Raw genomic sequence first — 24,776 nt, forward strand, 5'->3', positions numbered from 1 at the left:
AGGTTAATTAATGGTGAAACTGCACCGATCAAATGAAATCGTAATAATCACTGTGTAACGAAGCCTTTGGAAAATATCTTGGGATATAAATGTGTAAATTGTGTATAAATCAACCCATTTATACGAGAAAATTTATGGGAAAATGTTTCTCAAGGCAAGTCTTGTTTTTATGCCATAAAATGAAATTAAACATGTGACGTTAACCTTTTCAAATACTGATGACATGACATAAGCAGTTAGAAAGGCTCAGTGAGGTGTGCACAGATCACATCCTGCGTGTTTCTCTTGTTTCTGTGGCCTCAGGATTACTGCACTGGGATTGAATATTAGACTGTAAATTAAAAAAAATAAAAAATAAATCTAGCCTCCTTCTTAGACCTATTATTAGGAAAATAAAATTCTGTCTTGAAGCTTTTTTTTTTTTTTTTTTTTTTTTTTTTATAAAAATTGCAACAAGATTAACCACACACGAGACAGATGATGTTTGCCTTGCAAGAGCAATCAAACGACTGTCAGGAGGATTAAAAATCAAAACTCAATCAGGTTTTATACCAAGTGTCACTCTCCATCCTTCGTTATGTCATCCCAGAGATTGACACAGGTAAAAAAATATTGCATTGAAGTTGTTGTCAAGTTATTTTGGACATCTGTTTCGAGAAAATAAAAGAAAATGGGCGCATCCCAATTGGTGGTGAACAAAATGTGAAAATGTGGAGTGCTCATATATGCAAGAAGTCGTCCACTGCAGCTCCAAACTGCTCAGCAGTGAGAGTCATGAGGGCAGAGGCCTCGAGCTGCTGATGAGCTCGGCACTGCCAATTTCCCCTTCCGCGCCCGCCAGTATGAAGGGAAAGAGTTTATTTGCAGTCAGAACATGTCATGTCTATTTGAAAGCTCGGCGAACACAGCAGGCACACTGGACTGATGACAACTAGCAACAAGGTGGGTAGAGACGGTTGGAAGAGGTGAGTAGCGAATGCCCAGAGTATACACTCAATGACAGACTGAAAATACTTTCAAATGAAGATAATGACGGTGATGGCGTGATGCTGCTCCCCACAATGAAAGTCTGTCAGGGGAGCTGCAGCCCGCCTGATTGACAAATTCTGTTCATTACACAGTATGCACATTGCACAGTGTGGTGCGGACCGGCGTCGGAAGTGTCAGGCTGCTTTAAACATCAGGGAGGGAACGTGGCGGAGCCTTGACAAAACTCCGCGCCTTGGGGAAAAGACGCGACGGGAGCAGCCGGCGAACGTGACTGTGACAAAGTGCCATGAGCCCTGCCACAGTGCCTCGGCTGGCACGCAGACGAACGGCCATCTGCCGGGTCATGGAGGGGGGTCTTCCCTGGCTCGGAATGATGGTGGCAGGGAGGGAATGGGGCCGGGCCGCTTGCCTGCAGTCAGAAAAAACTATTCTCTGGCTCGGTTCGGTTACACTGACTCAACAGGCCGGTTAGGGCGATGTGCTGGAGAGCCACCGAGCTGCACAAGAAAGCACTGAATTGAGTGCAGATTTTAAAGAGGACCTAATTAGCTACATAGCTACCTCTAACTTCTCAATGTGAACCTGTCATTTTTTTTTTTAATTCATGATAATGTCTTCCTCCTCCAAGCCAACAGCAAACCTACACATTTTAAAGGGAGTCATATTATGCAAAATTCATCACCTAATGGTTTTCCAATGGTAATATGCAACACACCTGGAAAATCCCTGGAATGATGCACCAGAAGGGAAGAAAGTCGGCCTCATTTCAATTTTTAAACAGTGTGTTGCTCCAACGAGCGAATCAGAAATCAAACCCTACACGGTGTCATCGGGGGTTTAGCCGATCCCAGTCAAGGTCGGCCCGCCCACAAATAGGCAGCTCTGCTCTGGGACATGGCACCAGGAGAGGAAGTACTTCCTCCTCTTCCCAAGATAGGTAGGTGTGGGCAGAGCCAGTCGACCCTCACACAGACGCAGCAGATTCTGAATGCAGCTCATATGATCCAATATTCAAATGGATGAAAATCAAAAAACAAATTGGCCCAAAGTAATAAAGTGACACAAACAGCACCAGTAATGAATTTCAGGCCATTTATATAGTTCAAAATATTTTTGTTTTGCATTATAATACGGTGATTTCTTACATAAAGCTGTCCCTAGATGTTATTACAGCTGTAAACACTGTATTGGGCAGATAACAGAATGTTTAAACCAAAATGTTGGCTGGGTTTTCGTCTTGCCTGGGAAAAGGTCACGGGGTCGCCGAAATATATTTGTGGTTTCTCCCTGGAGGATGACACTGCAAAGCTGAAATTTCTCGCTGCAGTATGCTGGCCACAGACAAACAGGTAGAGGAGAATGTCACCTTCCAGATCAATGGAAAAGCTCAGATCCACAATTATTCCAGCAGCCTTGTTGGATCCATCAATGAAATGGAGTTGATTAGATGAAACAGATGAAGAAAATCAGAGCAGACCTTGTTTTGTGGGTTGTTGTTTTTTTGTATTCAGGGATGTCTCGCTTCTTCATCTGGTCTTGCTTAGCTCCCAAACCAACCATGTGCCACTTTAAATGCAAATTTTCTCCCTTTCTCTCTTTTTTATTTTGGGGGTGGGGGGTTGGAAGAACACTGACAAGAGATAATCCCTCACTGTGTTGCAGTGGAGAGACCGCCTGCAAAATAACGTTCTTTGGGGAAGCGTCAAGACCCACACAGATTGCCTGAGCAACTCGCCACCTGCTAGTTTTGTGAAAAAGCCATCTCACAGCATTTAATGTAAGTGTTGGTTTCCTGATGGGATTGGTAATGGAGTTGTAAAAATGACTGAAGAATGTCTGTGAAAGAAGTCTTCCATAATCCATTAGAATACATGCATACTGGATCAAAGAGAAAAACTTCCACCCAGACACGCTGACAATGGAACACATTTATATGCTTGAAAGAGCAGGAATCCCTCATACGGCATTAGTCCACCGCTCTTACCTCATACTCCTGTGAGAAGCGGAGGCCGTCATTGGCCTTCAGTCGCTCTATGTGATCAGCTAGGTCAACCACGGGAATGGGCGGGTGCTCCCTCATTCCTGGGAGAGATAAGGGCAGAAAGGGGAAGACGGGAAAAAGAGTGAGACCCGGTCGTTCGCACATCAAACACAGACGCCGACTCACACAAACACTGGTTGGACCACAAGGTGAGTGAGGCTGCTGGTGGGACCATGGGGTGGCTGTGTCACAGTGAGGAGAGTGCACTTTGTTCAACAATGCATGAGGACAGAGAGAGAAGTGAGAGAGGCAGAGTGAAAGAGGCAGAGGCAGAGAGAGAGAGAGAGAGAGAGAGAGAGAGAGAGAGAGAGAGAGAGAGAGAGAGAGAGAGAGAGAGAGAGAGAGAGAGAGAGAGAGAGAGAGAGAGAGAGAGAGAGAGAGAGAGAGAGAGAGAGAGAGAGAGAGAGAGAGCGCACAAGTTGACACAGGCTGGTGACATTTGGTGACATTTGGTGATATCGTCATGCTAAGTGAGAGAGGAGAGAGGTGGTGCTGGCACGGAGATGCACATGAGTGACTGGGTGAGCATGCTCCGTGTAGGAAGCGGGAGGCAGACATCTCTGACTCCACAAAGCTCAATCGGTGGCAGAGGTGGGACCAGAGCAAGAGCCCACAAGTCTCTACAAATCAGTCACACTGTCACTTCCTACAGAGGAGTAAAAAAAAAAAAACTGACTGGTCACCAGCCAAAACTCATTTCTTTGAAAATCCTTTCCCCTACAATAGGCTATCTTTCGGGCCAGCCCGAGGCGCTTGGGCTGGATTAATTTCAAACAACCCCCCTGCTGCTCCCTAGATTTCTCATCGCTGGGTTATTGGATGATTTATTGCTAATCTACCGACACAAATTCCCCCTGTGCCTCTGAACTTGGCAAGGCTATGTACTTAAACGGATTGCTGGGAAGTCGCCCTATGTGTGAAAAGTCAACTGTATGCAATGCGCGAAGACACTTTAAAGTCATACATGGAGCATCATTAACCTTACACAGAGCCTTCAAATCACTATTAAAAAGATCCATATATACAGATACGTTGACATAAGTGCCTTTGACTGAGCGCGTTGGTAAGGTCGAGGTCACACTTTATGATGAAAGGCCACTGCAAGCTTATTATAGCTGTATTGCTAACGGCTAATGGCTGGCAACTACGGCCACTGTACAAGATGACACTGGACCAATTACACAAATTAAATAGTATCACCAGAGGGACCCATGAACACATTAACGCCAGAGTGTCTGTGTGTGTGTGTGTGTGTGTGTGTGTGTGTGTGTGTGTGTGTGTGTGTGTGTGTGTGTGTGTGTGTGTGTGTGTGTGTGTGCGCAGCCAAGTCTTTTACAGCCATGTTGTTGGTTAAATGGAGAGTGAAGACATAGATCACAAGGCTAATATACAACAAGTACAACTGTTCAAACTGCTCAACTATCAATAAAACCATCTAGACCTCCGCTGCCACATCATAAAGGTATTGAGGGGAGTTCACATCCCAACAAGGACGCAACCGCACCCTTGGAGTGCCAGAGGCTACAGGCTTGTAAGGCTTGTGATGTCTGTCAGGATCGCACCGGGGGAATGGGGGGTTCGGGGAGCGAGTGACGGCGCGAGGGAAACTGCATGTGTGGGAAAACACACAGTAGGTGAGAAAGCAGACTAACTTGGAGTGTTGGGGCAGCGATGAGAGCTGGGACCTGTGGAGAGAGGAGAGTGAAGGAGGGAGGAAGAAGAACACTCAATCAATGAAGGTGGTGCAGTATCAGACGAGGGCCAAACAGCATCTGCAAATAAGCTTCCCAGCCAGTTGGGGAGGGTGCGACTGTTTGCCCAGTTCAAGCGCTGGAGTTTAGAGGAGTTAAACAAAGCCTGGCTTTAAGATACTCTCTTGTGACAGCATCTGTAAACATTGAATGAAGGGCACTTAGTGTTTTACCACACATATTAATTATTTTGTCACAATTTTTAGTTATTTCTTATGATGGTATTTAATTTGTGAGTAAATATCAAGATCTGGGAAGATGAAATGCAATAAGGAAACAATCAGTAAATGTGAAAGGGTCAGGATTTGGTTTATTTAATCTAATTCAAGTGCAGACAAGGTCTGTTGTATAAGTCAGCAATATTCCCCCTCACTGCCCATGAACTGTTTGCCTGCATGACAAATCTCATCAGTGAATAAGATTAGTCAAGATGAACCACGAAATCACTTAATAAACTAATGAATATTTACAACTGACAGTTTGGCTCACAGATTAAACGTTTGCATTTGTTTCCTCTTTTGAAATAACCTGGCTGTTGGTTAAAATCAAATCTAAACTGTCTCAACTACTTCCAAGTGAGCTTGGTTTACACCGTTAAAAGTATTTGCAAATACTGTGTGAACCAGGCCTGTCTGAGATGATCCAGGTCAGTTACTCCTGTAGAGCCAGCTGCCTGCTGCTGGAGTGCCAACAGGTAGAAGCCCAGGGCTGCTCAACAGACCAACGTGCCGGAGACACGAGCTGCAATAGGCCGGACCACTCCACAACAATCAGAATCAGAGCGGGAGTGTTCACCTGCTGGGGGCGAATCAAAGCGAGAAGAAGCAAGAGGACAGAGAGAACGGGCTGTTCAATATTCACTCAGCTCGGGCTGCGAGTCTCTCGTGATTTCTGCAGCTCGACGCAGCCTTGGTAATTTTTGATAATCACCACTCTTGAAGCAAAACAGCAAGGTGGAAAGGGAGAAAAAGAGGGTGACAAATGTTGACGTACAGCGAGAGCGAGAGAGGGAGAGTGAGTGAGAGAGAGCGAGAGGGAAAGGGTGGGGGGGGGGAGAAAGATTACCCTACAGGGGGAAATGGAAGACAAAAGACAAAAGAGGTGGAGTGGGAGGATGGGAGAACAGGGCTCTTTCAGAGCAGCAGCACTGCTTAATTCCTCTGCAGGGGTTCAAAGGGGCTGTGCGCATGTGTGTGCGCACGCGCGCATGTGTGTGTGTCAAATGGGATCTTTAATAACCCGTGAGAAGGGATACACATGTACTCACTCACACACAAGAAAAACACACAGACGCACGCGCAACCCGGCGTGCACTGGGGTTGACATTTTCTCTCAGCTCCATTGTTCCCTCTGCCTGGCTCACCTTGACATCAGAGGCAGCAGGACTCATTACCAGCTGGGGGGGAATGAAAGGAGCTCTTGGAGGGAGGAGGGAAGGAGGGGAGGGAAGGAGGGGAGGAGGGGAGGGAGGGAGGGAGGGAGGGAGGGAGGGAGGGAGGGAGGGAGGGAGGGAGGGAGGGAGGGAGGGAGGGAGGGAGGGAGGAGGAGGAGTGAGGACCAGGGGAGGAGATAGAAGATCAGGCGTGATGCTGAGGTGTGCACCTCCACCTCACCTCCATGCACACTGTGATTGGAGGCAATCTCATTTTAACATCCTGACTCCAGCAGCCACCAACGGCTCGGTAATGATGGCAAACAGAAACAGTTTGTTTTCTCTCATTGAGTGTTTTTCTCTTTTTTGGAGAATTGGTGGGATTTCATAGCCGCGGGATAAATAGCTAAATAATCAGGAGATGTGGATTTCATACAGAAGCACCTGCTTCCAAGCATTAATGAATAAGAAATCCGTCAAAGCGGGAGGAAGGCCAGCAGTCATTGATGAAGTCCACTGCTTCTGAGAAAGCTGAGCAGTTGGAAAAAAAATAATCTTTTCACCATTTCAGGGGTGAAAAAAAAGAAAGTTTCAAAAATAATGGATATTAAGGACTATGATTAATGTTGTGAGCTACCTTTTGGTATTCTCTTTGAAAACACGAGATTGAATCTGTGCTTCTGAATTACCGGCTGATAAATTTCACAAGGATTTCCTGTTTGAAATGAGGTCTCTCCAAGTCCTCAGCCATTAAATACTATTATTTTTAGAATCTTTATGAAAGAAACATGGAGTAAACAAGGGGCACACGTACCGAGATCCACTCGGGGCGATAATACAAGCCATAATAGAACAAATGGAGGCAAAACCTGAGTCCTATTAGTTACGATAGGGTCTGTTAACATATATGATCATAAGCCGATTCTTCTTCTCTTCTTCATCTGAACCGCTACACCGTTACAGCAGTTATCTGATTAAGAGAAATCATTTGAACACCATTGATTTATCCGGTTCAGGGGAATGCAGGTTACACACTGGACACACACACACACACACACACACACACACACACACACACACACACACACACACACACACACACACACACACACACACACACACACACACACACACACACACACACACACACACACACACACACACACACACACACACACACACACACACACACACACACACCCACACCCACACACACACCCTCACATCCCACCAGTTAAACCTCACATACATGTTTTAGTTTTTTTGACAATGGAAGGAAACTAGAGGACCTGTTGACAACCCACGCTGTTTTATGTTTGCATATACGATTAAAAGAAGGAAAAAAAACAACTTAACAAGACATGCAGAAAGTCAACACAGAGCGACTTCTGGTGTGGAGAGGAGAAGAAATCAAGGTTCAAGGAGGCCAGGTGTTTTAAAAATGAACAGGAAGTTTGAGTCTTATCTCACTGTGTAGCAACATACTGTGATGATGAATGAAACATGTAAACCGGGGCTGGTCAATTCAGTGTGTGTGAACCTGTCATCTCTGATTACTACACTTATCTGATTACTTTCTGTACAGGCTCATAGTTGATTTGTCGCATCAATATCCAAAGCTGTAAATCAAAACTGAGGAAAGCTGACAATTTAACAGTCACACTGTGACCTTGTATTGATGTACAACTTATCAGAAGTGTACTTCTCATTTCTCCAAACTTCACACTTACTTTATGACACTGCGTGTTAACTGCTTGGACTGTGTATGTGTTTATTGTATTTTTTTTTTTTTTTACCTGGGGTCTGGTAGTTGAGTCTTCTCATCTCCACAGGGTCCGAAGAGTTGGCCAGGAGAGAGTCCTTCACCCCACCCGAGTGCTCGTCTTTGGGTAAAGGTGACGCTCGCTTCCTGCGGTGGCGAGAAGAGTACGATTATTAAATCCCATCATTCCAAGACCGCCTACATGCTTAATCCAATAAAGTTTTAATTTAACTGTGAAGACCTCAAGTTAGCTGAAATGGGAGGACGGTTCAGAATGACATCTGCTATACGATGAGAATTAGATCAAAACACACACACGCACACGCACACACACACTTGAAGTGCGCTGCACGCTGGATGAGGTTAATAACGGTTAATGCCTCTCAAAATCAGATTTGAGAAGACGTTCAAGATACATTAGTTGCCAAGGCATTACAGGAAATGCTGGAGTTTGAAGAAACAGGATCATTTTCCTGGAGTGGGGGAGGTTTGGTTTGTTTGCTGCTGGATAGGTGACAGCTGCTGTGTGGGAATTTGTACCAAAGTGCGTGTGTGTGTGTAGAAAATATTTAAATGTGTGAGTTTCACCAGTCTGTGTGTGTGTGTGTGTGTGTGTGTGTGTGGTTGTGCATGCTTGTGTGTGTGTACACTAACACCACATTGTGTTTACTGGCTCTGCAGATCGAGAGGAAAACAAGCGGATGCTGTAATTAGCTCATCAGCTGGATGGCACAACACTGGGTAATTAGAGCTGTTCTGCAGCACCTGTGCTGCTGGGTCTGGCCTAGCCGGAGTCTAGCATAGCTCCGAACAGGACGGCACAGCTCGGGCTGGCTCGGCTCAGTCGACTGAAGGTCGCTCCATCAGACGGAGAAGGAAAAGAAAGCACAGCTTGCCTGTATTCAGACAGCTAGCATCTGTTGACACACGCACACACACACAGACGTACGCTTTGCCACCTCTCTCACTTTTACACACACATGCACGCACGCACGCACGCACGCACGCACACACACACACACACAGATACAGCTGCAGACTCACAAGCCTCCTGACTGCAAAATGGAAATGGGCGGAAGGAAGCATCAGGGCGCCCTGTGGAAATTTCACATCTCATTGCACTCCATTTGCAAGTGGCGAGCGTGGGTTTTAGAAAAGAGCAGGGCCTTCTGTTGAAGCCCGGCGAGAATACACAAAGCTGCTGGTGCACATGCAGCCTTAACCCAGTCCACCTCAGCCGCTGGGGCTCGGGCCTCATCGCCACCTGTTTTCTGAGGCTGTGGGGGGCTTAAGCTAATGCTAGCCACACGGTGGCTGATCTATGACAAGCATCTCTTCCTGCTCTGAAGGAGAGTCAAACCGGATCCGGTTTTGCCAACCAACGCTGCCGGGACTGGGCTGCTTGCTGATGGAGGTGACATATTTCAGCATCTGTTCTCCACACACCTCTGACCCAATCCGATGCCAATCCATCCCCCTCTATAAGGCAGGCATAAAGTAATCATGGCTGCAATCTTTATGGGGGTTTTTCAGCTCAAGCTCAAAAGGGCTAGGGTTAAGAATGTAAGTACACGCAGAAGCATGCAATTTTTTTGTGTATTCACGCACAGTGTGAGTGGTACGATTGTGAACGCAGAACATAGTGTACTTAATGAGGGTAGAACGGGGCCTTTTGTTGACACCCCTGCCATGAGGACGCAGAAAGAGGAGGGGGAAAAAAAGGCTAAAAGTGGAGGAATGGGTCTCAGTGGAAAATGTCAGCTTAAAAAATGGGAACATTTCTTTTTCAGCATTTTCCCCGTCTGGCATTTGCTTCACAATGGCCCATTCAGCAGCAGGTGATGCCTTGGCATATTCAGAAGGGGCCAATCTTGAAGGGGCACGCTGACACTGGCAGGATAATGAAACACGGCACAGAGACAAACCAAGGCAGACAAGACGATCTGAGGAGGAACACTGGCATGAGATGTGAAACATGCATGGTTACAAGGATGTGACCCCAGAGCTCCTCTGACCTCAGTTATGAAGGGCTGCAGAGTCGGCTGCTTCTCGAGTCTTTAAAGTCTCGTAAAAGGCAAATTGACAGCAGCTTAAATCCGTCTCCTCGGACACTTATGTAAATGTTTTTTTTTTTTTTTTGAGTGTGTGATCCCAATTAATGCTGAGAGGCATTTAACCCTGCAACCCTGCAGACACAATGAAAACACACCGATTTCACAGCACAAATGAAGAGGACTTGGAAAGTCGATGAACTTGTGAGTGAGGGAGCAGCGACTGTACCCACCTTTCCTGTTTGCTGCGTTCACAGGGGCGAAAGAGGAGGAGGAGGAGGAGGTTAATGTGTAATAGAGATTGGTGTGTTGTTTTTTTTTTTTTTCTTTTCAAACTGTATGTTCAGAAATCCAAATTTTCAGGCTGAAAGCATAGGAGAAAGTTTTAACCGTCACTCAGCACTTCGGAGAATAAATTCATCGTTGTTAGTCTTGGCCAGTCTGCAGGTAGCAATAACAAGCAGACGCTACAGTGCCATTATTTCTTTGCACATTTACTGCCTGTCCGCAGTGAAAAGGGCATGGCGCCACCTCCCAACAGCCCCTCCTGTCAATCTGTGTCTGCACGGAGGAAGAAGGGCTTCCAGACATGCAGGGAGCTGTCGCACAGGCCTGTTATTAAGCAGTCCTTGCCTCCGTCTGCCGAGCAGTCAGCCGTACTTTGCTGCAAGGCTGCGGATTGCAGGCTGGAGAACAGGTATGATGCAAAAATCAAGATTTTTGTGATGAAGCCATCAGCAGGAGAGCGGAGAGGAGGTGTGAGTTAATCAGAGTCAAGTCAAGTGAAGCTTGCAGGAAACAGATTTCCATCTAAGTAATGTATTTACATCCAGAGCGGCGTTGTGATCAGTGCTGGTATACAGATAAACTGTAATACAACTCCACCGACATTTCATACAGCCGCAAATAATAGTGGAACAATTAATGACTAAATCAACCAAAATATATGCAAATGATGTAGTTTAAGGTGAAATATAGAATGTTATAAGACCTCATAACCTCATTTTGAAACCTCTATTTTATGTGAGATTAACTGTTTAATCCTTCCATTTATTATTTTAATGAACATGTAGAGCACAAGATGCTATAAACATTAACAATGGAGAGTAAACAGACATGTACATGTACGCATGTACAGACAAAAGAGTTGGATTGCCATTGCAGTGACTCAAATATAAAACTACCAACTGCCAGGAGAATATGACCTGGGAGGCATGATACTCTGGAGGTGCCATTGTTGCAATTGCCCATCTACTTGAGCATGTGCAGAAGAACTTTTTACTATGGCCATACAGTAGCAGCGTTTTCAAAAAGGTGTGTTTCCCCCAATTCACACAAAAATGGAATCAGTGTTTTTGAAAAGCTTCACCTTTGGAGCGGTTTTCAAAAATGTGTGCTTTCAGTGGCTTCAAGGACCATTGTCGGATCCCCAAAACATAACACAATTTTTCAGTTTTCACTTGAAAATGTTGTGTAAATTGGGCCTCAGTCTGTGAGAGGAGAGAACATGCAAACTCAACACAGGAAAAAAACCCCAATCAGGAGTCGAACCAGGGACCCACGGTAGGACCTAATTAAGTATTTGGCGAGAAACACCTGTTGACAGTTTCTACCCAGAGGAACAAACTCCTTACAGGATAGAAGCAGAAGCCATAATGCATTGCTTAAAAAAAGTATGTACTTTTATGAGAATAACTGTTAATCAGCAAACTTTTTTTTTTTTAACAAAAGTGGCATCACATCTTTATTATACTCTCCTCCCAAACCATTTTTGGGCCTCTAATGATGGTGTGCTGCACAGGGGCGGCTGAAGTGCTTTAAAGAGATATTGACCGGGTTTTTAACTAAGCCCTTTGTTGCAGCCCTCTGTTTCTTATTTGAAATGACCAATAGTGTTGGCCAAAACACATTTCTCACTCCTAAGAGTTTCTGACAGCCAAGCTGTGTGTTTATTTGGAAGGCGATGTCAGCTGCCATTTCAACTGACACTTCACATGGCATTGTTAGAAATACCCAACTAGGCCAAAAATCTTTTGTCTGAATCTCGAATCAATCCGTCTTTGGTGGCGCTCCCATTATACTGTATGTGGCGGTATAAAAATTGAATGTTACAGTTTGGTGTGCGAGGAGCCCGGTGCAAGTGGCAGAAGGGAGCATGTCTCATTACCATTCCTGACGCAACCATAAGAAACCTACATTCTCGAGTGTTGCCGCAGCTCAACCTCGAACAAACAGAGGAGAGTGACAGAAAAACACCAGCGCAGACTAACTTACTTCTTAAACAGCAGGATGGCGATGACAATGATGATGATGAGGACCACGGCCAGCACCGGGCCCATGACCCACAGCATCTCAGGCTGCTCCATTCCTTGTGACAGACTGGCGGTGACCTGGATGGGGTCTGAGTAGGGACTGGCTGAAAATGTCATCTGTAAGGAAAAGACAAGAAGAAAGATATCTATGGATTAAATCTACAACCAAATATGTCTGAACATTTTGACATTTCTTTGCAGTTTCAGTGTCTTAAGTACTGATCTCTGAAGTCGAGATAGGGATCAATATTCATATCATGAGGAATCAAAACAAGGAAGAAGCCTGTGATTTAAGTATCGATGTTGGAAATAATTAAGTTTTTAAAAAGGTGTTTGTGTCATCTATGATGGCCATTTTGGATGGAATCAGAGTGTCTTTTACAATAGAGGCGCAACTGATAATTCAGCAATGCAGCAGAAGTCACGAAGCCGTCAATCAAATCAAAGTGACACCTTTGAAACAACAGCAACCATCCGGGATAATGAAGCGATTACATTTCTATTAAAGTGTTGCATTCTGTCAGACGTAACCAAAACAGCTGATGGCAGAAGAAGTGTGCAACGAGGCAGTGGGAGAGTTAGATACAGAGCGGCTGGAATACGTATGTGTGTGTGTGTGTCTCTCGGTCGCCGAGATAAATGGGGGCACAGGAGAGGACTCATCTCTTCTTCATTAGTGTTCACACCGTGACGGAAGAGGAGGAGGAGGAGGAGGAGGTGGCAGTAAGGGTACGTTTGTACCTTGGTTTTAAATGAGACATCTTTCCACTCCTTGTATCTGAATGACTGAGAGGAGAGGAAGTAGGTGTGTGAGTGTGTATCTGAGGAGCGGGCACACGAGGCGATGCACTGTGGTGTTTAAAGAAAGTGTCTGAGGAAGACCAAATTCAGAAGGGCCAACTGAGAGATAGGAAGGAGGAAGGGAGGAAGAGAGGTGTGGGGCGTCTGTCGTTAAGAGCTCAGCGGGCTTCCTATTGAATGACGACAGGAAAAGCAGGTTGGGCAGGGAGCGGGGCGTGCAGCGGGGGGAGTACGGGTGACAGATCGCAGACCTCGAAGGGAATTGGGCTCCCAGCATGCAGCAGGAGTGGCGGGGCGGCAGGCAGCAGTAATCCGGATCATTAGCTGCACAGCAGCCGGCTCTTCGGCGCACAGGCAGATATTAATTGGAAAGATAGGCTAAGATGAACTCAAAGAGTACTGCACTCTGTCATATAGTTCTGTTATCTCTCATACTTGGGCAACTGCGTGAAAAATAAAAAGTCACACTATGGATGTTCGTGCATCTACAGTATGTCTCAGTCCCCCGTATGCATGAACTGGAGTGCTCCCATATCAGGCACAGACAGCAGATAATTCAGGCAGCAAAGTGAAAAGATCCAGATATTCCTACAACAGCAGCAGTGTTTTTTTTTTCATTTGTCTTTCTCTCTCACATACCGGCCACAAGAGACCAGTCCGCTCCTGTTCTGTGGGCCTTTGGGACGAACCTATTATCTAAGAACAAAGAGAAGCAGCACAGCGATGGGACGCTGCCGATGTGTCGACACCAGAAGGCTTCCTGTTCTATTGGGAGGGCCCCAAAATAAAGGCTTTAGGATGTGGCCCTGCAGGGAATCCTGGGAAAAATACTTTTTCTTTTTTTTCTACTGGTGTAACAAATGACTGCAGCTGTGCTTTCAGAGCAGGATAAGGAAGCCAGAGCAGGAGCGGAGGAGAGGGCAGAACAAAAAGAGAGAGGCTTTTTGTCTGTTGGTCACGGCGAAGTAGTGGGATCATCCATTTGAACGGCCCTAATATCTGATAAAAGCTCAGTCACGCAGCTCCTAATGCCTCTGCCCGCGCACAGCGGTATCACAATGGAGCAGTGGTGCAGTGAAGGAATCTGCGAGCCCGAGAGTGAGTCAGAGACAGTGAGGGATGCAAGTACATCTCGAACAACACCGAGCTGACGGACATTCCACTGGACTGTGGAGGAATGGGCTGGCTTCAGTTTGCTATGCAAATCTATTGCTTGTATTCTCAAGTCTATTTTATATCAATCACCAACCTATAAACTAGTCCGACACTGGCATTTGCATATTTTATTGACTAACGGTTTTCCAATAAGACTTGGATTTATACAAGATCAAAAGAATTACATTTGCCATAAGACCATGAGAAAATGTGTTCTTGAGAAGATGAGAAAGCTGGATCAGGTATGTTAAACCAGTGTGGTCATCTTTTGTATAATGTTAAATGGTATGACTTCTCTCAGGTTCTTGCCAGGTTTCCTTCAATTGTTAAAAGTTTTTTATATTTATATCATAAAGGAACCCCCCATGTTTCCCTGTTCTAGGTAGTGTAGTTATTTAGTTGTAAGGTTTTATTAAGAGATTGTATTATAATATGCTAGAAGAACCAATTATTCATCTCTGTACTATTTATTTAGGTTTAGATGTATTGTGGAGATTCAACTGAAATGTACAGATGAGTGGATGTCAAAGGCAAAATGTTTTGTTGAGAATTATGTGAACCATGTAAAATACCAATAAAAAAGAATTGGGAAAAAAAGGCTCAGATTTATGAATGGATTTCGTTAATATAGTGCTTTTCCACTGCTTAAGGAGTCCTCAAAGTGCGTCACTGTTAATCACATTCACATATTTACACACCGATGGAGGCGGCTGCCATTGAAGGTGTCTTGATCAAGGACACTTTCTCATGTGGACAGGGGGAGGTGGGGAATCAAATCTGCAACCTTACGATTGAGAAATGACCACTTCCCTGTATCAGTTTACCACCTTTTAACTTCCCTGATTATCATAAACATTTTACATGTCACACACAACATATTACAAGCTTGTGTGACAGCCCCAAATACTTCAACGTAAATCAATATTCTGTAACGTCATTCGCACATATAAAATCAGTTTACTTTTTCAAGTTTTCCCTGTCAACAAAAAAAAAAAATGTTTCTTTAAACACTTTGAGTTTATCTTGGATAGTTCTAAGAGCACCACAGTGTGTAAAGACTATAAACAAATGTGCAAGAGCATATGTGGGACATCGTTTTTTTCCCCCTGCGGTTTCTTCTCCAACGACCCTTCAAAAGTCAATGTGTTTGTCTAGGTCGCAGCCACCGAGAGAGTGTGTTCTGGTTCTAAGTGTTTGTTTGAGACAGACAAAGTGAACACGAGGGGGAGAGAGAGTGGGTGACGAGAGACGCCAGCGAGAGGGAGAGAGAGAGAGAGAGAGATGGAGAGGTGTTGTGGAAGTAGCAGTATATCGAGTCCGCTATCTGGCCTGTGGGCTACGCGGCTTCCCCAGTCAGCCAGCCGCTGCTCTGCCTTCCCCTGAGCACTGAATCCTCTACACGCAGCGCAAGCGCATTTGTTTCAACTCGCCGTTGACCTCGCCAGCTCCCCCGCCTCCCCAAAAGTGGCTAAATAAGCCGCGGGGCGTGCGCCAGACAAACAAACAAACATGCAAAAGATGCCTATTATATATCTGCCGCTCTCTCCGCCTCCCCGGGGAGCCGGAGGAGCCCACACACTCCTCATCTCTGCATGACATAAGAAAAGACAGAGGAAAGGAGGGGGAGGAAAGGGAAAAAAAACAACAAAAAAGTAGGTAGAGAAAGTGAGAGAGAGAGAAAGATGACAGTGTGTATGAAAGGATGCCTTTATCTGAGTGGAACAGAAATGTGGCTGCGGGGTCGAGTCTATCCTATGTGATGACCCCTTCTCTTTCGTCCTCTCTTCTTCACACATTTCTCCTCACTCTTTTCTCACTCACATGCCCTCTTTCCCATTCAGCACCAGAAGCCGCACTCCTTCCTCTTCTCTGGCTGCCTGAATACCAAGCACCCAGATATCTGGAGGCGCTGCCAGAGGGAGACGCCTCCAGGAGGAGGAAGTGACACAGCACAGGCGAACACAGCGTCCCGTCGACGCTGCTACATTTGGACTAAGTTGGACTTCACTATCCTTATGTTCCTCGCTGGAAATAATAATAATAAAAAACAAACAAACAAAAAAAAAAACAACTTATTTTTGTAACTCTCTCTTGATATTGTTTGTCAACGCCTTTTGAATTTTGAAAGCAGCCAGTCTTCCATGTTAAGGGTGCTTTGAGCCCAGAGCACCAGTAGAATTAGTGCTACAAAGCCAATTCTTCCAGTGAGTGTGGAGAATATAAATGCCTGGATAGCGCTGTGCACCGGAAAAAAAAACTGCGGTAAACACACGTGAGCTCCTCCCAGGTTCGATTTCCCCTCACCTCTTTTCTTATCAAAAGAAAAACACACATTAGCACAGTGCTCTCGCTCCTCTGCCACCAGGTGACTTCCTCTCATCCCAACCTCACAGGCTGGACAGGACACGAGACAATTCATTTCCTCTCCGAAACAACAGCCGTTCCCTCTGTTTCACATCACACTATATTTCATGCTACCTCCCTCTCTCACTCTCTTCTCGCATTAAATGATACTGTTTATACACACCCAGCATCTATCATCCCATTTCACACTTCCCCCGGCTTGTTTATCTGCCTTGGGTGCTGGGGAGACATGAAGGCACACTCTCTTCTTCTTCTTCTTCGTCCTCTCTCGCTCGCTTTCTCTCTCATCCCCTTTTGCCTTCCTTCCTCCTCTTCTTCCCTGCAACCACTGCTGGCTGCTTGTGGCCATTGATATACGAGGGCTTATTAAACCCTGGCGGTCTTGTTTGATCTACGCTGGGGGAGTTTGGGTGGTGGCGAGGAAGTGTAGTAAAGACACAAGTCATTTATTCCAGTACTTGTTGTCTTATTCTCCTGGGTCTGGTGAAGATCCTGCTTCAGGCAGCTTCTTGCCAACCGCTCGCGCTTTGCCGCACACTTTACCTTCTGTACCCGCGCGTTTGGTAATAAACGCTCGCAAGTGCCGCGTTGGGGGTGACAAAAACAAACACCGCTGTGGTGTCTGAGTTTCCCGAGGAGTGCAGTTAGGAGATTTGTGCAGCAATCAATGCCAGCCTGCCTTTGGTAGCCAGATCACAGTTCACATGTTTCAACGTGCACAAGACAGTCAGCTGGGAGAGAACGAGAAGGACGGAGCATTTACAAACTGTGTAATAATCTGGTGACTGTAAATCATGCGCTTGACTGTATGCAGCAGGTCACTTATTGGATTTTTTTTTTTTTTTTCATATATCCCTTATTGTATTTCTGAACCTGGGGTGGCAGTTATAAGTGAATTTGCAAGACACCATGTTGCTGCAGCAGCCTGCAAACTGACAGATTATTTAAGTTAGAGGACACGGTTGATAGCGAAATGCCTTTAATGTGCCCAGCACAGATAAAGCTATTCACAGAGTTATTTAGATATAGTTTATCAGCTGCAGACACAATTAGTGCTGAAATATCAATATTAATAGTCTGCAGCCATCGTCCAAAAGGTTGGCGTTACAGCTTACAGCTTATATCTGGGTGTAATGCCACCTTGAAACACTGATAAAATACTACTCAGCAGCAATCAAAGTTAGAAACTGTGTCCCAGATGCACGATGCCCACAGTGGGTTTGTTTTTCAGTCTAGTAAAAGCATGGTGGTAGACAAAGCTCTGGAGATTTATCTTTCGGTCTTCGCTGTGGCTTGTTATATTTTTCCAAGAGGTAAAAATAAATAAATAAATAATTACAACTTTCTACAGTAAACATTGCGGCAGTGCATAAAAGGCATCGCAATTATTTCCTGTGTAAGGTCATATTGCATTATTGACGCTATAGCGTTTAAACAAAATGTCCTCGAGCAGTCTAAACACTCTTCAACTGGATTGTGATCTTATCATTTATGCTATGCTTGAATAAGTTTTATTTTCATCTAACCATATTCTACACTGCTTGAACCAATCCCAGCTGAATATGTGCACATAAGTTCACAATAGATAAACATCTCACACCCTCACATTCACCGAAATCAATGTGGCTTTGGACAGCAAACCGCCGATAACCCTCACACCCACATGAAGACAAAAAGGTCTCCAAACCTGAACTTGAACCAGGGACACTCTCGCTGTGAGGTAAAATTACTAACCACTACAGCACCGTGTGGGATCTACAAGCAATTACAACTTTAAATAGTTTGACCAGAACATGTGACCTTCACATGCTCCATTTGAGCTTGATGGTTTTATAATCATCTGCGTGTTTATTGGAGACCTTGCAAATTTTAATGAGATTTCTTCACAAGTTATTTATTTATTTTTTTGTCTTTCCTTGAATCTACAATCTATATTTGTACAAACCCACAGTTATGATCCAGGGGCATCTGCCAAACCAAAGTGACAATTCACATGAGCTGAGAAAGGCTCACAAACAGTCTTTTTTTCCATTCACTGATTGTCTTAAGATTAGTTTTCAATTAGTCTGAAAGGAAATTTTCAAACAAGGAATATTAGAAAGAATGTTTTATGTTAAATTGAATTTCTTTTTATGGAAAATGTGAGATTTCCAATATATTTTCCATGCATCCATCCATCCATCTTCTGTACTGCATTATCCTGCTCACACTCACACCTAAGGGTAAGGTAGGGTCACTAATTGGACTGTGGGATGAAACCAGAGTTTTTTTGTGTTCCTATAATTCTGCTATAAAAATGCCCTACTGTAGTTGTAACTTTCACAGGTACAACTTTCCCATCCAAAGTCATCCACTCAAGTAAAATTTTATACTTTAACCCCTTTTCCCTATTTTAGGAAGCGCCACATGTTGCTTGTCCAAAGTTGAGAATCCGGCTGCCGGCAGAAATTGGACAACAGGCAGGTTTGGGAAGTGACAGTAAACACGCTGATTCACTGGCCTTGTGAGTGAAGTCCGATTAATTTGAGCGATTCGGCTTGAAAGTAGGTGTGTACGACACAGTTTAAGGAGGGGGAGTACACAGAAAGAGACATATCTTAAGCGCCACTGATCCAACGTGGCAACGTCTTGCAGGTGCAGTGAGAGTGTTGTGTGGCAACGGGATTTAAGCATCGCCTTTGAAGTAAAGTATATCATGGCTGCCCACCATTTCCTCCTTTGCATGTTCCTCCACTCCTCTGGGTGAGGCAGTGGGGGGATTACGGGGAGAATGGGAGGAGGTGGGGGCTTTGGAGACATGTAAAGCAGCATTTCAAGGGAATCAGGCCTGCTTTACAGACTCCCTAGGCCCTGTGTCCGGGCCCTCGTCTCCCTCTTAACTCCAGCCGCACTAATCAATCTCCTCTGCTGTCTTCACGGTGGAGAAAGATGTGGAGAGTGAGAGAGACGCAGAGAGAAACAGAGAGGGCGAAAGAAAAAAAAAAAAGCTGGTAGAAAAGAAATAGGTGAAAAGTCTGGGATTTGGTTTCGGACACGAATCTCCCCCCCCTTCGCCCCGGGCCCAGCTACTGAATATGTATGTCCCGGGTAGCGGAGGAACCCAAAGCAATTGAGAGACTCTCATTCTTCCTGCAGTGAAATTTTGTCCAGACCATGCCGTGGAGAGCCGGGCCTCGGTGTCGGCGCTGTTCATGCACGGGGGGCCTCGGCTCACAGTGCCGACACTCCCGCATTAGCATCGTAAAGAGATCTGCATGGGGCGCCGCTGTCTGCCAGAGCGGCAGCGCTGGATCTCTGAAGGCATTGTCCGATGATATGGGAGTTATCGGGACAAGCTGCAATGACTTTTAGAGGCGGCCGTGTTGTGGAATAAGTGGCTGTAAAAAAAACAACAACAATTTGGCTTGTCGCTGCCAATTTGGAGACGCTTGAGGAGCGAGCGAGGTGGGCGATAAAAGTTAAAACTACCTGTCTGAAGGGAGAAAAGGTTACATGTGCACACAGAGGCAAATTCATTATTCATGACCCAGAAGTCACACGTGCGTGTGTTACTTGGTGTGCCACTTACGTAATTGGCGGCGCTGTCGGCGTCCTCGTATCGGAGGACGGCCAGGACGAAGCAGAGGTACTCCTGCTGGCTGGTCATGGGCTTGTTGTAGAAGCCGTTGTATCTCTTCTCGTCACCCAGTATGAAGCTGGTTGGCAGGGAAGCCAACCTGGCAGCGATGTAAGGCTTGGAGGAGTCCAGGTGACGTCGACGCCTCAGGACGGGACCTTCGCTTGACTTGAGCAGCTGGACACAAAGTGGGAGGCAGAGGTCAAATCGGGCTTAAATTAAGCCATGGTGCTTTGAACACACGTGTACTTGTTGGTCGTTTGTGGTAAAGATAACGCATATGCAAACATATCAAAATAATAATCACGATAACAACCTTTCCATTGACACTGAACATCCAGGTTCGGTTCCTTAGCACACCACCAAATAAGAGATAATGACTCCACAGAGTAAAACTGCCCTTTGCACAGTGATATAACTGCAAACAATGCAGCCAAGCTACGGAGTGAGCAATTAGCGCTTGTTCCGGCACACAATCTCAGCATGACTGCCAGCCTGGTTAATAAATGAGCAGGAGCATAAAGCACTGCGGCATTGTGTTTCCAGCAGCATTTTGTTTTCTGTCAGTGATGTCTCATGTAAAGCTCCAGATGTAGCTTTATTAAATCATTATGTCGAAGGGAGGAGACAATGGCCTCCTCAGTGTTTAATGACTCAGGGAGTCCCATCTCTCTCCCTCTCAGTCTCTTCTGTTATTTCTACTGGGAGCTCCAGCAACAGTGATTCAAACCAATGAGCCTCCGAGTTTACTTAAAAATGGCATTAATATTTCGTTTATGTCATTTAGCCAAATTCCCTTATGGACGAGGTAGACCTTTATTTAAAAAAAGGATAATAAAGCGCCATTAATCTTTATCTTCATTTAAATACCTCGTGTATAAACTTTGCGCAGACTTTGCCACTTTCAACATTGGAGAAATATCTGGAGGTAAGGCACTAACGTGTAAATAAAGTTTAGTTATGCAACATTAGGACTAATTTCTGTGCACGTGAACTGTTAGATTCAACAGATGGGCACAGTCTGCAGAGCTGGCAGCCAAACAGGATGCTCCCCACCTACCCCAGTGAGTCATTGTTTAGAGTCTCTCTTCCCTCCGACGCCCAGAAGGGTCTGGCTAATTAGTTACAACCAGCGGTGTCCTACCCAGTTGGAACGGAAGATGTTATTCGCGACCTCTGACCCGGCACATTAGCCAATCATCCACCGGCTGGCACTCACCTCGTCCAGATCCATCTCGTCTGGGTTCTTCCACCGCCGCGTGGACTGGGACACCGGCACCACCACGATGTAGTACCACCTGCCAAGGAGGAGAACGGCTGTGTGAAGACAGTCCGACCGCAGCACAGACATGCTGAGATCAAAGTGGGCCGAGTGCATTACCAACACAGTCAAAACATTTGGGGAAGACATACTTTCACTGTGAGGCTCGTTGGGCTGAATTCAAATTTGGGAGTGCTACACGAGAGGGTCCGACCAAGGTCGAGCACCAGCAGATTGGCGCTGCATTCTCCAATTAATGGCTAATCACTAAGAACATCTGCCACATAGACTGGAACAAACAGTATCCCGGTGAGAGGGGGGCGGGCTTCAGTTAATAGAGATCCCCATAGGATTCCTTAGGTTAATAAGACCATCTATGTGACTGCTCGTGTGTGTGTGTGTGTGTGTGTGTGTGTGTGTGTGTTCTTTTACCGCTATGATTACAAAGACCAAAATAGAAGGGAGAGAAAGACGTTGGAAAGACATTTGAGAGTTTAGGGTCCAACTAAGGAGGCAGGTAATGAATGGGGGGAGCATGTATGTGGGTAAATAATGCCCATCTGTGTCAGTTTATTAACTTCACCAACGAAAGTTGGGGTGGAATTTGCATGTATGCATTTATTTATTGGTTTGTATGTATTTATTTGACCAACTTTTCGCAAAAATTACTAACCCAGATTGCATGAAATCTTCCGGGTTGATTTGTCAGCATCCGAGGAGCAATTGACAACATTTTGGGACGTTAACGGTGAACTGTTTCCGAACAAATCCCAGAAAAACTGAGAAAAAGCTGATGGGAGGAGCACCTCATGGAGGAGATCAGCATCTGTTGCCATGGAGATGCTCCCTGATCAGTTTTTTACAATGTGATGTTGCTTCATGATGTGTTCGTTCGCATCGATATGAGCTAACAGCTACCATGTCGACATGCGTTGGCGAAGGTGTGCGCTCCACTGAGTGCCCGTTCTACTTGTAATGTTGTTTCTTCTCTACTTTGATGCTTAAAGTTGTTTCTTTTCTCCCCCCCAAAGACACCTCAGCATTCGACTTCTTGTAAAATCAGCTGGTGAAAGCGGCTGCTTCTCTGACTTCTCTCCAGGCCTCCACTCTGTAATTCAGTCACTCAAGTCTGGGAGTGGGAATCGACGTGTATAACAAGGCTCCTCGCCCCCCTCGCTTCCTCCTCACCCCCACAGTTCTACCCATCTCCAATCGCCTGTGCTCTCTGCCTGTCAATCCCCGCTGGACCTCGGCCAACCCTGTAATCTTTCTACCAATCAACCCTGTGTGCACGTGCATGAGGTTGAACTTGCAAGGGTCAGGCACAATTCTTCTTCTGACACTTCGATTTGAAAAGGCAGCAATAACTCCGACACTGATATTAAGTCTCAATTATCATCAGCAGCTGCTGTATTATAAAGACGACAGGGAGTAAAAGTTGATCTAAAAGTCGAAGTCTGAAAATTTTTACATGAAATGCTTTCCTGTTCCATTCGAAACATTTAATTTCAGAAGATGAGATTGGATGACGATTTGATGATGGAAGACTGTATGGAGATTTATGAATGTATTACTTCAACCCTTCATTGGGAAAGTGACTGTACGTTCTTGACAATGACACAATCATCACAGAATCGAATGTAAAACATGCACGGTGTGATATTTAAAACAAAAAATGCGAAGATGGTAATACTCACAACCTGCAACCTTTTACAGATACACACAGTGAGTGAGACTTTTCCCATTCAAAAGCATTTTTAAGCTATAAAATGACTGTACTTGATCCCCTATAAAGGGTTAAAAACATTTTCAGTGAAATTGCATTTTAATATATTATTATTATTATTGTTAATAATAATAATATTATTATTAATAATAATCTTTTAGATCGACTGCTTTCATTATCCTGACTAATAGTGATATATAATGTGCTGCCTCTATCGCCACTTCCATCCTTTTCCTTGTGTTTCTGCTCTCCTCTCTCCTCCGGAGGCCACAGGCTCACCGTCGCAGCACACCTGCCCACTCAGAATTGTTTGACTCGGCACTGACCTGACTCGTGTCGTGGTCTGGACCTTGGGTAGGTTGATAGTCATCTTGCCACCCTGAGCTTGATGTGTGCTGGGCTTGGTTTGGATCAGGTCGGGGGCCGTGCGGATCGACACCTGCTGCTGCAGACCTCCAGCAATGTTCCCCCTGCTTGTCAGTACAAAAGAGTAGTCGGTGTCTGGCTGCAGCTGTGTGATCAGCTTTCTCTTCAGGTTCCCCTGCACTTCCACGCTCTGCTGGTTATACAAGATCTGTAAGCACACAAGGGGAGGGGAAAAAATAAATAAAGTTATGGGTTTACGGTAGCCTTCATACACCGCATGTAAAGTATATCATTCATATAAACACACCATTTTCCATACCTGCTCTCAAAAGGCACACATAAAGAAAAAAGTAAGAAGCGAAAGCAGCACAGTCCTGAGGGAAGTACTCATCACATCTGACACCTCATCTCAGGTATCACATGTGCCCATCAGTGCATATCCAATAGTTTCTTTTCCCCCTACACTTCAAATTGTCTTTGCCTTTACCGCGAGGTGAGAATTGATATATCATTTTGACAGATTATTACACCTCATAAATGAGCAAGAATTGGAAATTGTGTACTTTGTATTGTGCAAATGTAAAAAAAAGAAAAAAGAAAAGGAAACGAAAAAACCCACTTGATCACACTTTGTGGAAAGTGTTAACAGCTCATCTAGACAGCCGATGAGGAAATTATATTAAAAATTTATGTAAAATGCATTTTTATTATCCTGGGGGAGGAATATGTTCTGCAGTCACAGAATTTCTTAATCGTGTCAAGTTTTAATATTAGATACATTTCTCATTTCTTCCTTCTTCTCCCAAACAATTGTCCCAAAAAACACGATTTGTGTGGGTTTTTTTAAACATTGACACATGTACAACTATTTGGTGATGTAATTTGTGTGTATTCCTTCTGTTTCATTAAAAGCTGGAATTGCATGACAATTCTACAACATGAATAAAAACTTATGGTAAACACTGGTTTAGGTGCTATTATTATTTTTTGCACCTTTGGAAAACCATCACTTTAAAACCATCAATCACATTTGATTGATGGATTTAACTTATAGTATGGTATTAGATAGTCAGATTTAGTGGACTGTGATGAAATGTATCCAATTGAAGAAGATGCAATGCAATAAAAAGTTATTTTTGGTTGGCTTAACGCTTTCACAATAAAAGAGCATTTGTTCACACATTTGCAAACATCTAAGTCCTGAAATA

At 44.8% G+C, this 24,776-nt stretch overlaps 1 protein-coding gene across 4 annotated transcripts in view; it reads right to left on the bottom strand.

The window, feature by feature from the left end:
* ptprfb (protein tyrosine phosphatase receptor type Fb) overlaps positions 1 to 24,776 on the bottom strand; it is a 189,074-nt gene that overhangs the window by 25,141 nt on the left and 139,157 nt on the right. For 2 of the 4 annotated variants that reach the window (XM_080503637.1, XM_080503635.1), the window contains 7 exons: positions 23,529 to 23,776; positions 21,435 to 21,513; positions 20,168 to 20,392; positions 12,242 to 12,396; positions 7,951 to 8,063; positions 4,684 to 4,716; positions 2,975 to 3,072 (listed from right to left, as the gene is read on the bottom strand). In XM_080503637.1, the coding sequence (XP_080359763.1) occupies positions 2,975 to 3,072; positions 4,684 to 4,716; positions 7,951 to 8,063; positions 12,242 to 12,396; positions 20,168 to 20,392; positions 21,435 to 21,513; positions 23,529 to 23,776 (951 nt within the window). The remainder of the gene's footprint in view (positions 1 to 2,974; positions 3,073 to 4,683; positions 4,717 to 7,950; positions 8,064 to 12,241; positions 12,397 to 20,167; positions 20,393 to 21,434; positions 21,514 to 23,528; positions 23,777 to 24,776) is intronic. The other 2 variants (XM_080503638.1, XM_080503636.1) reach the window with 1 other exon arrangement.

This window comes from Blennius ocellaris (genome assembly GCF_963422515.1).
Source record: "Blennius ocellaris genome assembly, chromosome: 10".
Lineage (NCBI taxonomy): Eukaryota > Metazoa > Chordata > Actinopteri > Blenniiformes > Blenniidae > Blennius > Blennius ocellaris.